The 18,981-nt window shown below is 38.2% G+C and overlaps 1 protein-coding gene across 6 annotated transcripts in view; it reads left to right on the top strand.

Moving 5' to 3' along the window:
* The window catches only part of LOC6533367 (hepatic leukemia factor), a 54,744-nt gene that overhangs the window by 12,698 nt on the left and 23,065 nt on the right, over positions 1 to 18,981 (top strand). Inside the window, exon 1 of one of the 6 annotated variants that reach the window (XM_015194476.3) lies at positions 66 to 2,035. The exons of 2 other annotated variants lie outside the window; for them this stretch is intronic. In XM_015194476.3, coding sequence (XP_015049962.1) covers positions 1,933 to 2,035 — 103 coding nt within the window. In that variant the 5' untranslated portion in view covers positions 66 to 1,932. Of the gene's footprint in view, positions 1 to 65; positions 2,036 to 18,981 lie in introns of those variants that run through there. 3 more of the 6 variants (XM_015194467.3, XM_015194477.3, XM_015194468.3) reach the window with 3 other exon arrangements.

The following is an 18,981-nucleotide window of genomic DNA, read 5'->3' as shown; positions in this document are numbered from 1 at the left end:
ACAAACAGAAACAACAATCAGCTGACTTGCGCGCACTCTCCTCACACGCCGCTCTCTCTCTCAATTTCTCCACTCGCTCGCCATCCCGCTCTCTCTTATACGGGAAATGCATCTCCACTCGGTGTAGAGTTGGCCCCACTTCCGCATCCTCGTGCGCCTCTTTCTATTTCACTTTTTTTTCCGTCGACCTTTCGAACTTCGAAATTCGGTTTTTCGTAGGCGCTTGTCACATGCGCTCTGCGTCGACAGCGACGCCGGCAGAGCGGCCACAACTACACCCACAACACGACACGAAGTGAGCCGAGCGCAGCCGAAACGTATTTTTACAGTAAAAACAGCAGCACACGTTAAAACACTCACACGTCGAGCGTCGTTCGTTGAGATACAAACGCACGGATACGCGGATACCAGAAGAACGCACCGCATAAACGGTACAACTAAAAGAAAACTCAATCCTCTTACCAACCCAAAAAAAAAATTAAGGATACTACACGCCCTTAAAAATTAAATAAAATTAATTCACCCACATAAAAAAACCAAATTAGAAATTGTAATAAAAATTGTTAAATTTCGGTGCGTTTGTGTGTGTTTTGGTGTTGTTGTTCGCGTTTCTGTTGTCAACATTTTTCATCGATTTTCCCTGTCGGGCGCTCGTCGCTTTTCGCCTACTATTTCGCCGTCTCTCTCTCGCCGCCACCCACTCACCCATAACTATACCTAAAATTCTCCAAAAGGAAAAACACTCACTAAAAAAAAGGGAAAAATTTAAGCTGCTGCAGCGTCTTCTTCTTTACCAAATCTGCCATCTCTGTCGCACGCCGGGCGACCAACTATTGCAAATGCCATATTAGTGCTTTATAACTGTACAATAAGATATCACACACCTACAACATATATATGTAACACGGAATATATATATATATATATATATATAGAAAGCCAAGCAGAACTCTAACCAAAAAGCAATTGATTTTATTTTTAGTGCCGCCACAAAAATAAAAGCAACAAAAAAGCTAAATAGCGAAAAAGCCTAACAACAAATTTCAGCGTTAAACGTTTTTGAAACTGAAAACTGTGAACAACAAAAAAAAAGGAAAAAATAAAAACGCAGAGGAAAAACAAAATAGAAAAGCCACAGCAAAATAAAATACAGCAACTAGAGAAAACCAAACGCATTCGGCATTTGCAGCAGGAAAAGCGCTATAAAAATAGCATAATTAGCCAATGAAACAACAAATTCAATTACACGAAAATAAACCTAACAAAAAACAAAAAAAAATATAACCGCAAAGTCAGCGAAACGTACATTTAAAAACAGCCACATGAATTAGTTTTTAACGAATAAATACACCCAACATTTCTTGTTGTACTCGCAAAAGTTGTTGTTAAAACATAAAAATCTTGTTGAATGAATTCGCGGTGCCTTTATTTATAGCCAGCATAACAAAAATCCAACAGAAAAGTAATAATATACAAATATATCTATATACATCTCTATACGTATACAAAATATCTATGTAAAAATCTATAGAGAAAGATCGTATATATATATAGACAAAGCAATAAATCGTAACGGAAAACGTGCAATATTTTCAAAGGTTTAATTAAATTAATTTCGATTGTGATCCAAAAAACAAAAAACAAAACCAACATAACATATAACTAAACTAAGCAACCAAATCAAAAATAACCATCAAAGTGAGATACAAATTTCGTTCGTTATAAATTAAATAATTAATTGTTATTGTTGTGAGATAAACATCATTATAACTATTATTGTTGCAAGAATATACTATAAAAATAAAAAAAGAGAAAAAAACACATACACACAGAGAGAAAAGCAACAGCAATCTGCAGGCCAGCAAAAAACCCGCAACGAGACATTTTTTTGTTCGTGTATAATCACAAAATTTCGGAAATTTTTATGAAAAAATGAGCGACAGGGAGCGATCGTCCCCAACACTGATCGAAACTGGTTTAAAAAACTTAATTGGCGGCCGTGATGGTAACTACCCACTGATCAGCGGCATTAATGGTGAGTACAGGGCGCAATTAAATGCAGAAAATACTTGAAAATTTTCCAAAATATTGCCTACTAAAAGAAGAAAAAACATTACCCCCCAAAGTGCTGGCAATCTGTTACCACTCGAAAACTAACGAAAAATACCCCTCGATTCACAACGAAACCTAAAAAAAAACCAAGTCATAAAATACGAATTATTCTGTGATTGGGTCATCGCACGTCCGGAAATATGCAAAATAATGGGGGGAATTGGGGAGCTATTTGGGGTGGCAGGCAGCAGATTTGGACACGTTTCGCATAACCCCAATCCAAATTAATAGCAAAATAATGTTTAAAGTAAAACCCAAAAATTTTTCATGTCTTCCCGAACATAAATCAATTTGATGGCTTTGGGAGTGGGCTTTATTTTGGGGAGATGCTTGCCACAGGATGACCCCATTTGTGTAGCGATTTCCAATGCTCTGCATTAGGGCAGTAATGCAAGTATCCATCTATCTATCTAGCTATTGCTTTATGTCGAAGTGCGGCTCAAATCAAAATTGATAAGGCTATTAACCTAGAAGTAAGCGGCGAGTCAAGGAGGGGAAAACGAGAAATCGAGCTGAGGGTTGTCGCAAGGTTAAAGTGTACACTGTACAGGGTACAGAAAATGCTCAAGCGGGTGTCGCATGTAGCACTCGTGGTTGTGGGGTCATTGAGGTACATTGAACGTGGTCCGACTCCGACCCCGCCCCCAAACCGCCTCGATTAACCCCCTCCACAACTGCCGGACAGCGAGACAGTGTTATCAAAACCTTAACCCATTGGGCAATCTGGGCCAGCAATCCAATTGTCGAGTATAATTAGTTTTAAGTGTCTGTAGGAATTTTTTCGGACTAAATTTATGACATTTTAGTCTTCTAATGGAATATTTACGAGATTACAGAGATTTGGGGCGCCTGGAAAATTATATGTAATTTTTCTAATCAGGGGTTTTTTGGTATGACTGTATATTCTATTGTAAAAATGTATATAGCATAGGTATTTAAAAGTACTTTAAATATTTATAGCCACTATGGGGATTTCTCCTTATTTAAATTGATCAATATCTAGAAGATTTGGTATCTTAAAGATATATTTTCCTGCGGGTGCCATTTATTTACCAACTCAAGGCCGTCGTTCATCTTACTTTTCTGCAATTGTTACCCACTTTACGTTGCACTTCGATTGCAATTTCTTTTTCCAAACAATTACACAGCAATTTTGCAGCACCATCGATTCAGCATTAGTGTCTGCCTCTTTCCTCACCCGCACTTTAACCCCTTTAAATCTGTTCCAAGACATTTGCATAAGAAAGGAATCAGAAAGGAATTGGTCTTGACCAGCATGTGGAATGAAAAACCCATCTGTGGCAAGGAATTCGATTCGGAAAGCTTTTTAATTCCCTTATTTTTGCCATTTTTGTGTGCTGTTGCAATTTTTTTTTTATATTTTTGCTGGTTTTACATCAGCCCCGTCCACAGAGAAACGCCCACTTGGCCGACGGCAACGTAACCAGAAATCAATAGCATAAAAGCAGAACGAGAAAATTCCATTAAAAAGTGTCATAATCGGTCAGCATAATGAAAAGCAGGCCCAAGTATCCCCTTTCATATGGCACTCAAGTTGTTTCCATAAATCAATAAGCGGAAACCCGAGCACTCACTTGTATGAAAACCATTTCTGTCTGGCCAAAAGTTTTGTATTCAACGTTTTTTTTTTTCTTAATTTATTGTTGTACAAAATGTAAAGGTGTTGCTCTATTTTTTTGTAGTTAAGCGTCTTTTTTTTCTTAATTTTTCTTACTTCTTATCATCGAAGCGATGTCGTGTGTTCACACAAGCATTTGATTACCGCATTAAAAAAAAAAAAAGGAAAAATACACTTTATAAAACACACTAGTTAAATACGGCAAAATAAACATCGGAAAAGAGGGTGAAGCGGGCTGATAAGCTGCAGATAGCCAGGGGCAAGTGTGAAGAGCGTTGCATGCACAGAAACAATTTTCAATCGATTTCCAAATCAAATTACAAGTTTTTCACATTAAAAGAAGATTTTGCAGGACATTGAAATAGTATTTCCTAGTAAGAGATTCCTTTTATTAAGCAAATTAATTATAGACATTGTAAGATGATATCTTAAATGAATTTATCTTACATATGCCAGCCTTTTTGGGCAGTGTAACAAGTCCAATTGAGAGGGTCGCAGGGTAAAATCAAGTGAGCGATAAGCTGCACTAAACTACAAAATCTTACATGAACAAACTGCCCAAGGGAAGGAGATAAGATTGCCGGACTTAGTTGCAAAGAAATGGAGTCGTTCGTCTGGCACAAATCACTCGCCTGGCTCACATAAATTCTTCGAGTGTAAGACAATAAAAGCATATAGCTGCGTGTGCCGCCGTCAAGTACAAAGCTCAAAAGTTGGTTTAGTTCCTCTGATAAGCAAAGGCATTTGATTTGTATCTAGCTGATGAGCTGGTGATCCAATTCAAAGTTGGACGAGTGGTCGGTTTCGAGGGGATTTATTTGCCCGATTCCAGTTCCACTTGGGAAAACTTATGAAGCTAGTTTCTTATTCAGCTAGATGGCATTGTTAAGTTAATTAAATAATGGATGGATTCAAGAGATTTCCAGAGATTAATGAGAACTTTCCGTTTTGGTAGCTTAAGTTTTAGTTAGCCTTTCTAACTGTAGCAAAATGCATGTGTTCTTTGGATTCATCTGCATATCAACAGAAACTGCCAAGCAACATCACTTAACGGATAAACATTTAACCACTTATTTCGTATTCATTTCATGCAGTTAAATAAACTATAAAGTGCAACATAATAGCTCGTCAGCACCTTTAGTGCCGTCCAATTGAATTATGAAAGCAAATGAATGCATTATTTCAAGTGGAATTTAAAATGCTATCTACAAGAGCCATGTGTATCTCGTCTTTTGTCTCTTGTCTCTTGTCTCTCGTCTCGTCGTTGTTCTATTACCACGCTGTCTTTTTCGAGCTGATGGGCAATTATATTTTATTCGATTTGCATGTCAATGTTGCATAAAACGAAGCGCCGGCAATTGGCATAAATAAATGACAGCTCAAATTGTTGTTTGACCGAATAAACAAGTGGCAGGGATTGACTATCTCCTTGTGCCCTGCCCCCCATCAATATTGATTGCAAATTAGCAGCTAATCATTAATCTAGAATTTTTTTTTTTTCAATGACATAAGGCATATTGTGTGTCGTCAATTGATCGCTAATGTGAATCAATATTCACGTAATCAGATTGATTAGCCGCTCATTTTGGGTGCATTTTGCATGCATGTCACAAACCTGCAAAGATGATGATAGAAATGCATTAAACTATGAATAGAATTTTACTTATAAACTTATCTTCGCTTGGTAGAAAAGTTTTGCGAACTCATTGATTCATTGACTTGGTTTGATGCAATTAAAACTTTTAATTGAAAAAGCCGCTTTGAATGGCTGCAAATCTTAAGGTAACAAAAAACATCCATGCATTTTTGCAATTTTAATTAAGTGAGATGTGTGAAAAGCTCATGCCAGAATTATCAAACAAAAGTGTCTACAAAGTGTGAAAAATATTTTCATAAATATACAAGAATATATGTATTTGTGTGCACACTGGCAATAAGTGCAGCTGAGGAAAAACTAAACTGAGCAGGGAAAAATGCTGGCGTGCGAATTTGTCATGCCAAGCAGCTGGTGGTAATTTTTTTCGTTGTTCCCACAAAATTGCGGTCAAACAATATGTTTGCCATGTCTATTTTAAAAAGATCGCGATGCATATCATAATCGCATATCTGCAGCACTACCATTCATATCTTCGGTTTAAAGTGTGAGTGCAAATGTTTAATCAATTTTCGCTGACTTGCCATTTAAAAAACAAAATGGTAAAGTAGGAAATTATTCGCTGGCATTTGGCCATGCCAACCTTTCTCTATCATCCGCAGCAAGGACGTCGGCAACTTTTTGTACCTGGCAAAGGCAGCAATTCAACCAAAAAAAAAAAAAAAAAACCGGAAAAAAACAAAAAAAATGAGCAGAAGGAAAATGGCAGAAGAAAGGAATCAAATTAAGGTTAAATACCACAAAGCGAGCGCACACTCACACAAAATTCGTGGTACAGTAACTTAAATCCGAAACTAACACACGGATAACTAGACGTATATGTACGTATCCTCTTGGCGGCGCCTGAAAGCGGGCAACACTTTTTGGCATTTGCCGCCCGCCGACTTTGGCTTCAGTTTGGTTGAGTTCGGTGGCACTGAAAGAAATCGGGCATCCTTGTTAATGTAAAGTATCGGGATTTTTATTAAAAACCTCTTAAGGTAATCTACTCGCTTAATTTAAATACTAGATATATCTGTTGTAATTCACAAAAACAATAGCACCCCTAAAGAAATTTATTTATGAAGACGAGCCCTGAGTAAACATTTTGTTTATGTGCTCTTAAAGTTGCTCGTAGGCGTTGCCGCCGGAATTTCTGTTGGCAAAATGATGGACAACAACAATAACAACAACAACAACAACAAGAACAGGAGGAGGCCGAGTGGCACACAAAACAAACTGCCAGGAAGTTGGAAAACAGTCACGAAAGCCGAAAGGCAGCAAAATTGAGCACTAAAAATAACAATAGCAACAGCAACACACATCGACAGCAGGCACTAAAACATTCACAGTTCGTGCAACATTAATAACAAAATCCATAAATGAAATAATGTTGACTTCATTTGTTTGCCACGATGACGTCAAAAAGGACACAAGCATACAAAAGAATAAGCAAATGGTAAAAACGGAAAACGGGAAATGGGAAATGGGAAATAGAAACAAAAGTTCGCGAAATGCCTAAAAATCGAGAAAAGTACAAGGGGGAAATAACCCCGCTTGGCGGCAGGCGGCATGTGGCACACAAAAGACACACAGACCTATATAGAGTTTTGATGAGCCGCCACCCCCGCAAATACTCCGCCATTGCACAGATTTCCACTGTGGAATGCTGTCCTTACGTCCTGTACTGTCCTCCACCCCCTGCACCCCTCGCCAGTCCAGCCGTGAGTTGAACATGTGTTGGTTGTAAACAGGAAGCAGCAGCAGCAGCAGAAGCCGAAGCCGAAGCAGCTGGGGCCTGAAAAATGCTCGTATACGAAGAATGTTTTGCCACTATATGGTGCCCGAAATCCACCGTTTAAGCTCCCCTTTAGGCTTCCCTTTAGGCCGCCCCCCTTTAGGCCACCCCCCCTTTGGCCACCGTTCTTCAAGCCCCTACGATATTCCCCGACTTGTTCTGCTTCTTGCTGTTAGCCAGGCGTAGCATGTTGCAAATGTCAAAGTAGCAAAACCCGGAAATTCGAAGGACATGTTCGAAATACGACGCCCACACACACACGCTCAGTGGGTGGAATATGGAGAGAGACTTGCTCACAGAGAGACGGAGAGAGAGAGAGAGAGAGAGCAAAGAGAAAAGTCTCCAAAAGGGGAGAGACATGCGCGTCATGTCTTTGAGTGTATCGCTGCGAGCTTCACTTACGTTTTTGTTTTCATTTTGGCTTGTAATTGTTATTGTCTTTTTTGAGCCGGTAATGCCAGGCTTTCGCTCTCCCACTCCCACTCCCACTCTCTCTCTCTCTCCTCTGTCTTTTATCACCCATTTCTTTTAAGCCCCCTCCCTGTGCCCCCGTTCATTATCCAAGAAAATCGTAAGCCAAACTAAAGCATCTTATGCCGAGTTAGCGTCTTGCTGTTTTAACTAACACTAAGAAAACAAGGGGGCTCTTGCCTTATTTTTCTTGCCCCTGGCCGAAAGCGTGCGCAAATTGTTAAGACTGGCTCTGCGATTAGTTAAACTCAATCACGAGTTTCAGTTTAACAACTAACAAAATGGAAATGAAAAATATTGGGCAAACAAAGTTGGCCATTTAGCGTTGAATAAAGTGTGACACGAGGCAATAGCTCGACGGTGTGATGAAATTGCAGTTATGATGGACACACGGGGCGAATGCGTAATATGAAATCAAGGATAGGCTAGAAAATCAGGGCATAAAGAAGTAAATTTAAAGTCAAGGATAAGCTTAAAAATCAGGAAAAGTAGCAGTAAATGAACCCAATATTCATATGAGAATAATTTCAATAGAAACACAAAAGACTTACAATCTTGTTAGCCATAAATTCATTCCCCCTTTCAAGGTTACTTAAATAGGTGTTTGCATTATAAGCCTAATCATACGCACCGTTGTCACCCAGATCTTGACATTTGACAAATTACCCTCGTAGAGATTATTTAAATATAATATAATACAAATAAAAAATACCACACTATCAAAGACGCCTAAAGCTGATTTTTCCGAGCACATTTTCCTAATCAGATCTCTCGCGGGTCAACGCAAATCACACATATACCTCAGATTTTCCTTTAACATAATCAGTTTTTTCTTTTTTTATTTATTGTTGGTTTGCTGACGTAGTTTAGACCGCTGATCATGTGCCGAACGATGAGCACTGAAACAGAGCAAAAAAAAAAAAAAAATGTAGGCAAATAACGAAAGATAGAATGGGCAAAAAAGTAGGAGTGAAAAATGAGAAATGAATTGAAATAAACATTTTGAACTGAGGGAAAATAGTAAACATTTTTATATTTCTCAGTGCCGAAAATGATTTGCTTTTGAAAATAGGAAAATCCAAGGAAATGGGCAGTGAGACTAAAATTAGCTAACGAAATAAATGAAAATTGCTGCAACAAGTAATTGCAATTTGGAGCGTCTTGGCAGACAACCTCATTGCCCCGCCCCCCCTTGCACCCCCCTTGCACACCCCCGAAAAAATATCCATTAGCTTAATTTACCTTTTAAAATTGTTTTCATTCTCGGCATATCTTTTGCCATTCGTTCGTTTTATTTTTAATTGCACAAACATATTTTTGGAAAATTCGCTTTGCTTTGCTTCACATAGAATGTGTGTGCTGCTTTTCTCTGCTTTGTTAGTTCCTTCAATTAGCCTTTTATTTTTGAGGCGGCTGCTGCTGACGCAATTATCAATTGTTTTCAGATAGCTATAACTATAATTACATTTTCAACTTTTTAAGCCATTTTGCTACTTAACATATTTTTAGCCACTCCGTCCTTGGCAACTGCGATAAGCTTTCGACCTTAATTCGACCAAAAAACAATGTCACAATAAAAAATATTTAATACGGGAAATTGATCGATATCAAGGTTTTTACTCATTCACTTTCGTTATTTGGTTATTTGCAATGCTAACTCACGGATCAAAGGAGTTAGCATTCCATTACTCTTATCACTTTCGCCAACAGAATTGCATTATTATGGGCTTCTTTATGGCCGGGAGTGTTGATACGGTTATGAGCCTTCTGCGAATTTCGTAAGAGTATTTTATATTTGTATAAATATTGATAGATATAGCAAATGGTTAGGTCGTGCCTTGAGCATTCTTAGATTACCCATAACCTGATATGATTGCAACTTCCTGAAAATTATGATAGATTCAATTGTTTCATATTTATTGGTTAGCCATTATTTGGCCCGTGTTTTACGCTTATCTTTCCATTCAAAAGCACACACATCGATCTTAATAATCGCACTTGCCTGAATTGAAATTTTATTTGCTTTCTCGGCTCATTTGTCATAGAGACTTCGTTTGTCAGCGGCTTTTGTTGCACAAACAATTTATAGTCCCTTGGATACTGACAGTCTGTAGATATATGTACTTTATCAATAATTGTTTACGATAAATCAAATCGCAGGAGTTGCAATTTTTATCACCAAAAAAAAAACTCATATCAAGCAAAAATCACAGACTTTGAGGGAAAATATTGCTTAATAATAAAAAGGGGGGCTGGTGCAAAGATATTATAAATAATTTGGCTTTTAGCTTGAAGTTTACTTTGCCATTTATGTACATACGTTCATATAAACAAAAGATTATTGGCCTTAAAGCAAAAAGACCAGCCGCAACGAAAGAAAAACTAGGGATACTTGGAAATTAAACAAAAATACCAAACGGATTTAGGTAGATATCCAATATCAATAGTTTTTTATGGATATTATTTCTCGTTCTTCAGTTTTCTATCTTTCCACATTATCAAAACACCATCAAACCTAATGCTTCTCAAAACTCGAGTCAGTTTGTGGAAGCAAACACGAAGCTCTTTAAAAATGTGTATCCAATCTCATTTATTGCCGGGCTGCTCTACTTTTGATCCTGCCATCAAGTTTTCAATATATATTTCTGTTGTTGCTGCAACAACAAGGGAGCAAGGGGCTTGTAAAAAATTGATTAGTTTATAACGAAGGCAAATTGAGCTTTAATTTGTTGTGAGTGGGTCTGAGTGAAACAGCTTTATGTGCGTGACTGAAGTTGCGATTGTGGCAGCGCTTACAATGCATTGTATATAAGGTCATCATGTGGGTTGTCTGCCAGGGGGGGAGGTGGTTGGTAGTAAATATGGTCAAGCTGAGTCAGGTCAAAGCAACAATTTGTTGGCCATTAAGCCAAAGATTGCAAGGGGAGTACATGTCGAGGCATTAGTTGGAGGTATTTCTATCAAATATTTAAAGCGCCGTCCATATTTAGCACAAGCTGGTTACACTTTTGCCCTGACTTTCAGCTAGCCAAGAAATAGATCATAGGTATAATTTTATAGGATATATGGAATAGGATTTAAAGAATAGAATATATGGAAGAGGATTTAAAGAATAGAATATATGGAATAGGAATTAAAGAATAGAATATATGGAATAGGAATTAAAGAATAGAATATATGGAATATGATTTAAAGAAAAGAATATATGGAATATGATATATGCAATACTAAATGATCACATTTGTCTAAACAATACGAGTGTAAGCATTTGGTTTTGATTACCTTCCACAAACATTGACCTTTTGCACTCAGTGTTTATATGTCAAATCATTTCCCCAAATAAAGGAAAGGTATGCCAGTCATTACATTTGGTGTGCTATCGCATTGGCTCTCGTTGTTGGCCCGCTCTGCAATTAGTTTGGCTTGCATTCGTTTGACATTTTGTGTGGCCCATAGAACCACTTATATATCTACATACATATACATATATACCCATTCGATCTGTGCTTTCTGCAATATCTCGTGCATTCGCTTTTGTCAAATGACATTTCTATTTCTTCTAGTAACTCATACATGGCCATATACACACACACACACACATATATACCTACATATATAGACGTGTGTTGCCAGGGGGAATGTACATAGTCTGCCACTAATGTGGCGTACGTTTTTTGGCCAACACTTTATCAAGATGGCAGACGCCTTGGCTCTTGGCCAGAAGTGCACACAAAACTAAAGCTACATTTTTACCTAGACCAAAAGACCAAAAGACTAAAATCAAGGGATAAGGGCGATTGGGGGGAACACCTTGAGGAAGATACACCTTTGTTGTGCCTAAAGAGTCAAATGCTAAACGCAATTATCAGAATGAAATTTTAGCTCATCAAAATTTCAACGAACTTGTTCGAAAACATCTGCCACACTCCCAAAAACAAAAAAAAAAAAACAAAAAAATAACAAAACGCAAATGAGTCATACGCTTTTATATCCATTTCTATTTGATTTCTTTTCCTTGGCTTTTGTTAACGCATTTGTTTTCCTTTTTGGATTTATTTATCTTGGCTCAATTTTTCATGGCATGAAAAGTGGAATGAGGGAATGACTCTTAAGACTTTTTGCCAACCCCCCATGAAAATGGGCGACAACATGTGCCATTTGTCTTAACCTTCGCGAACATTTAGACGTCATTCATTTCTCATAATTTTTCGTGCGCTTTTCTTCTGATTTTCCTTCTTTTTTCCCATTGTCTACCAATGCTTAGGTATTTTTCCACCGTTAAATGTAGGAATTCCTCATTTAAACGTCTTAAATAGAATTTGTTTTTATTTTTTTGTTGGTGGCAATCATCAAATTTTTATACTCCTGCTGACGAAACCACAAAATTGTTGGGGAGGTGGTAATAAAACTTTTTGGACTGCGCCAGCCAAGGACGCTTGATAAGATTGAATGGGCGGCGGAAGTTGAAACATTTTGCTGGCTACCAGAAATGAACCCAATTTGTTTGGTGTTTCGGCCAAAAAAACAAATAAAAGAACAGAAGTTTATGGAAGGAAATTATAAATGCTTGCGGTAGCTGCCGCAAAGTAATACTTTTTCGAAAATTGATCCAAAATTGTGCAGTAAAAACTATTTCTATTTGGTGGAATGTGTAATTTAAAATTTAAGAACATCATAAATCATTTTTTTGGATAAAATATAGTTGTTTTTTTTGGATTTTTGCAGAGTGGAAATTAATAATTCTTTAGTGTGTTTTGACATACTTACCTTCCCTAAAGTTATAGAAATCGTTGAAACAGAACTTTGCCAACTCGCTTCATAAATCACTGAGTGACGCAGTTCGGTTAGAAAAACTGTCCCTGACTAATTTGTATATTCCAACTTAATCCGCCATCAAAAATATATGTCAACCGAAGCCCATATAAATTCCGCAAAATACATAAAAGTGATACAAAAAAAAAAATGACACAAAAAATGTTGCAAACTTAAAGCAATATAATAAAATATTAGAGGTAAATGAAGCGAAATAAATTTTAGAAAATTTCTTTCAACTGCAATAAAGTGTGAAAATGTTGTTGTTTGTGATTGCCTTGATTACACTCAGCAGCAGAATTCAGACACAAGCTGATTACACCGTATACATATACATACATATGTGTGTGCACATGTGGTTATGGTTATGGATATAGATATAGAGATATGGACATTATACAATAGCAGGAGAATGCCGCCTCCTGGCATGGGGCCAATAAATTGGGCCGGGAAAATGAAAATGAATATGAACAATAAACGGCCGGAGATGAGATGAACAATAAAGGTTGATCTGCGAACGAGGTGTTGCACTATACAGCAATACACTGGCAGCGATGGCAAAGAAAATCATTAGAGCGATTATCATCGAACAATTTCCCTGGCCACAGATACGTTTCACGACACCTTTATGGCCAATCAATTTGAAGAAGATAATCACTTTAATTTATGGAATTACCAGCACTACTCGCTACTCACCTTATCCATGGGATATTTTGTGGCGTTGTAGGGATCGTAAATAAAACCCGATTCGAATACTTGTGGCGTCTCGCCTGACTTCAGCTTATCAGCTATCAGTTTTTAGATTTTTAAGTTTAGCCGTTCCATTAAATGGGTATTTTATGATCGGGGGTATAAAGCATGTTTTTTTTTTATGTGGGTCATATATAATTAAAGTGATGGATAGGGATTTTGACACAATCACAAGATTAATTTATGGCTGACTGGGATTATGCAGCACAAGAAAAATGCTTGTTTCTTATCTGCCATTAAATTGAAATATAGCTACTATATGTATGACAATTAGTCAACGAATTGAATTCATCATTTGAAATGCATTTTCTCCATATATAAACACACTGTATATAGTTTGCCAGTCATAAATCCAAGTTGATAATGCATTTCACTAGCACAACGCTAATATCTTAAAGAAACTGGGCCTTAGATCATCGACATGACAGCCAGTATTTGACTTTACATCATCATCATCATGATCGAGAGGTCTGACTTACATTGTTCTTGTAATAGTGGTGGATGTGTCGGTTTTGACACCTCGATATATGTAATATTTGCACAGTCAGGCCCGTTTGCTTATCTCATTGTGTGGCCGGCGCTGGGGGAATTCAGCCCGACTTGATGACTACTTTGTCTATTTACCCTATCCGCCAGATTAAAGTGTCACGAGTGTTGTTCCACTATGCTCGCTGCTCCATCCCAAGTTCTCCATCCTCCTGCCCTCCAATTTTATCATCTTTCGCTGCTCGTTGTCAATTTGCGTTTATTAGATGCACAGAAAGCTGAGCTTGGGCTATGGATACCTGGAGGTTCAGGTGGTAAGGCAAGGGAATCTGCACCCAAAATGCACTGGAAAATATATTAGAAACTATCAAGAAAAATGATCAAGTATAAAACATCTTTAATGTGATATGCATATGGCTCAAAATTTATGTTTTGTATAACTTAGTTGATTATTTTCAAGCTATTGGTAGATCAAGGCATAGAATCAGTTGTATCTGGGCTGTTTTTTTCTCAGTGCTGACCAGGTGAGCTGTGGCAAGGTGTAGCAGTCTCGGGTCACAGCTGGCGAACTTATGTGTGTATGTGGAGATGCGAACCTGCTCACTTGAGAGCTGCTGGGCGTGCTCAACTATTTCACTGCTGTTTTCTTTGCTGGCCCAGTGGTACATACATACACCCAGTAGTGTAGTGTGTGCCGTACCTCTAAGCCAAATGCCCCGCCCCTCTGGCCATTGGCGCACATGCTTTTTATTCAATTAACACGCCGAGAAGAGGCGAGTACCGAGCGACATGCATTAATTTAAGCCAACAACAGCAGCAGCAGCTGCCAAAAAATTGACTTAATTTGTTGAGCAAACAAAGAGGGAGGATGAACAAAATAAAGGGGGGGGGGGGGGGGGTGGTGCCACAAAGGGGTTAAGTGGTGGGGGGTTTCGGGGGGGTGGGTTCACATCAAATAGCAATCGACATATTTCGTTAATTAGCTGTGCAAATAGGAGGAAGTAGCAGGAAACTTTTACTTTTCCACCGGACGAGCAATATAATAATGTAAATTGCCATGATGTTAAACCTTGATGTGCGGCACTTGAGAGCTGCAAAAACTACGAAAAGTAAATGGAAATGAAGATGAGAAAATTAGCAAACGCAATCAGAATTGGTAATAAGCTTGTATTTCACTTTGGAAAAATACTACATTTGGAAAATATGCAGTTGGAAAATATCCAGGTGGAAATATACATAGGCTGAATACCTATCGTGAAATACAAAAAGCGAATTACAGCAAATGTATCTAAATGTATCTAATGCCCTAAGCACACATCCGGACAGATTGACAAATGCCCGGACATCGACTAAGTGGCAAGTTCTGTGAAAGAGGCGGACTTCTGGGCAAAGTTCTGCTGCCCTCGGCTAGAGTATATCAAAATGCGAGATGCAAACGCATTCGGCAAGTGGCCACTGCATAAAAAAAAAAAGAAGACAAAAAAAAAGGGAAGACTAAATCGCAAATTGAAAGAGCTGCAAAAAAATGAAAGAAAATTTGCATAAGAGACTGTGAAACGGTTTGCATTTGATGAAAGTCGATTCATGGCTGCCCACGAGGGGCGGAAATGGGCGGTCGGTGGTGTTGCAGTGGTGTGTAAGTAGTGTGTGCCCCACTCAATTCATTGAAAGACAAAAACAAAAAAAAAAAAAAAAAAAAATAAGAAAAAAAAAAAAAGGAAATACTGACAGACGGAAAACTGCAAACAAAAAACACTTAAAGTAGCAACGAGAACAGCGACAATGTAGGGCCCAGAATAAAAAGGGGGTTGCGGGTGGGGGGGGGAAAAAAAAACAAAAGGAAAACTGTGAAATGAAAATTCCACCCACAAGTTGGATCCTTCGGCATCCGCCCACATTTCCATTTCCATCAGTCTGCCGGTTGTCGCTTCACGGTTTGCTTCATTAAAATTTGGTTTTCATTTCAATTAAGTTGCGGTTTCGTTGGCCGGAAAATGGGTGGGAAATCAAAGCAATTGTTGGCTTTACGAATAAAAAGAAACCAAGGGAAAATTGCCAGTGTTTGGCGGAAAGTGTTGGAATCGATTCGCAGTGGGCGAGAAAATGCTAAAACAACACAAACACCAAAGCTCAGTGAACCACGAATCAACTGAGTCCAATTGACGCTTTAAACGATTTAAACCAATTAATTTTTAGTTAGCTAATTCATTTAACAATTCCCCATGGATTTATGGCCCAACAAGCAAATATAAGTATTTGAGGGAAAAACAACAAACTGCCGCTGGCCAAATGGCATGCCGCCCACTCATAGTAAATACAATACACCTGCCTCAAAGTTAACGAAAACAAAACTGAGAAATACAAATACAAATTCGAAGGCGGCGAAACTGTCTGATGGATGTGGACGAATATGTTTCAGAATTTTCCGAAATTCCTGCCTCTGCCTGCTGGGGAAAAATGGTATAGAAAATTCAATTTGGCCTTTGATCAGAGATGAAATTGCATTTTCGGCGCGTTGGCAGTGGAAGTGGGGCAGATTTATTACTGTGAAATGTTGCATATGGCGAACAGGGCGTATGAGGTATGTGCATTCGTCTAATCATCTGCCAAATGGCCACCAAAATGCTGACTGCTGGATGCGAATTGCAAAAATATGTTTGCCCACTTAATGAGCCAACAAAAGTGCTCAACTAAATTTTCCACCGCAGCTAAATCAATAAAAAATATAATACACATATATTTTCCACTCGCTTAAATGGTTTCTCAATGGCCGCTGTTGGGGAGGCTGGTTTTCGGTTAATTACTTGGAAAAGTGTCAAAAATGCAAGAAAAGCTATGAGTGCAGCAGCGGTTTTCAAATTGTTTCATTTTCGTATGCATATGAAGAAATTGTCTTGGCATCTGCGACAAGTGCATTTAATGTTTCCATTGATTGCTATTTGCTTTAAGCGCTCTCCCATTTTCTTCTCTTCTCACTTTTCTGCATTTTCTCGATTCAACATAAAAGTGAACATGGTGCTCGTTGATTAAATCGAGTCATATATCTACATATATATACGTGGTTTTATACCTTCTTTTTACATATAAAATACTTCATATATAATTGTAATTTTTATTCATATTTTCTGTTTTTGTTTTCTTTCCAGGTGAGTATGCGCTTTAAAGACCTTTAGTTGTTTCTATTGACAATACAGCTGTAAGTATAATTAAATCGTACTGTAATTGGACTATAAAAAATGGGTCAGTAGTTAAGACCTAAACGGCTTAGACTTACAGTTTTAAATGTTTTTAAAATACTATGATTTTTAAACAACTTCCTAATCAACATCTTCCTTTTCAATGCCGCCCCAATAAAAGCCCAAAACATTTCGTTTCCACTTTCAACTTTATATGCAAACCGACAGCTTAGTTAATTAACACTCGCCGGCAATTACAAAAAAAAAAAAAATAAAAAAACATTGCTGGAGCAGGAACAACAATAAAGAGCTCAATTAACGCCGCTCATGGGCTAAAATCGTGGGGCAGAGAGGGGTTAAGCGGCAAATGATACGTACATGCAAACAACATTTTTACTAGTTCGAAGTAGTTTTCATGTGAACGACAATTTGAAAACCCGGTTGCATCATTTCTGACAACAAAGGGTTAATTTCCATTACGAGCTTATTGAGAGCGAAACGCAGGAAACCGTCAGTGAGTTTTTTTTTCACAAAGAACGGAAAATTCATTGGGTAAAGTATTGAAATGTATATTTAAATATGAAAATTATATTTTTAGGCAGTGGGCAGACTACGTCGAGTAAAGGCAACGCGCGTGGAGAATGCCTTTGATTTTATTTTGGGCTTAAGCAATGTTTTACACATTTAGAACTGTCACAAGACAAAGTGTCTAGAAATTCTTGTGAGCCCAAAAAACTAAATGAAATGAAAACTAAATACGTGAATAAATTTAAAGGAGTGGGTGTATCTGTACAGAACATTTTGTTGTTAGTTTAAATATTACAATTTGAGATTTGGAGCAGCTGCTTTAATTTTTTCTGTTGGACACATTTCAAAATTCATGCCATTTCATGATTTTGGAGATATAACGCCATCTATCGCCGGCAACGTGCAACTGTCAACCATTGACATTTTCTGAATGAAAAATAAAAACTATAAATAAACGAAGCGAGCGCAACGTTTTTTGGGCACAAAAAAGCAATTTAAATTTACGCTAGCTTATTGGTGACTTTTTTAGGTAAATGTACTTTTTGCTTAATTTCCGTACTGATTGGGTTTATTAACGAGTTCAGCAGACAATAAATTATTAAGTACCGCCTATATGGTACATTTAATTTTTTCAAACTATAATAAGATTTTATAAAAATACATTTTACTCTTGTATATAATATACTTTATATGAAAGTTACTTTAAAAATGTAAATAAAGTAAATTTTAGTTAGTTCTAACTCTCTAAATGAGCTTACAGCGACATTATTTTTAAATCATAAATGCGCCTATTTGTCCCATTGTAAAGTAAAAGCTCTGGCGCCCCCTGGCGGCTGCTTTGGTGCAACTGAAACGGAAAGCTGGCGAAAGCTTTCGCTCTCTTCACAGCGCCAGAGAGCGCAAACCGCTTGTGTTTTCGTGTTTTGCTGAAGGCAGCTTGTCTGGCGGCTTCCCCCTGCCGCCCACTAAGACCACCGCCCACCACCAACAACCACCCACCGCCTAACCATTTCCGCCCCACCACCCAGCCGCCCCCACGGCGCACAGCTCAAACATTGGAGCTCATCAACGGGGGCAAGACCGTTGGCTGCAACACGTGCGCATCGTTTTCTAGCTGAGATTCCTCTGGATATCGCGCATACGCCGCGTTGGCGTATGGATTAATACGAAATTTTACCACCTTGGCCTTAGCCTACGACAACAATCGAAATGGAAATCAAATTTCCGCGATTGCTGTTGTTTTGCCGCTCTTACCGCCCCCTTTTTTTGGCCAGCGAGGTCACATGTTTGGCCAGGCGACGACGTCAGCTGCGTTGGCTGTTTCTTCACTTCACTTCTTGGTCTACTCGAATTTCCCGTCCAAAGTGCCGGGTGATGATAAGGCCAAAAGCGCAGGGGGGGAGGGGTGGTTCTAGCCAGTACTTTAATTACGTAAATTAATTTCCGAGTGAACTGAACTTTAACTTTGCACCGGATTCCATTTGCTGAATAGTGTCTGCTTGTTGATATGAAATTTATGTTTATTGTCTGGTCAGCGGCTAGGCAAACCAACCTGTTGGCCAAGTTTTTTCACTGA

Source organism: Drosophila yakuba, chromosome 3L (genome assembly GCF_016746365.2).
Source record: "Drosophila yakuba strain Tai18E2 chromosome 3L, Prin_Dyak_Tai18E2_2.1, whole genome shotgun sequence".
In the NCBI taxonomy this organism is placed as follows: domain Eukaryota; kingdom Metazoa; phylum Arthropoda; class Insecta; order Diptera; family Drosophilidae; genus Drosophila; species Drosophila yakuba.
Note: the sequence above shows the minus strand (reverse complement) of the source record. Positions and strands in the feature narration are given on the sequence as shown.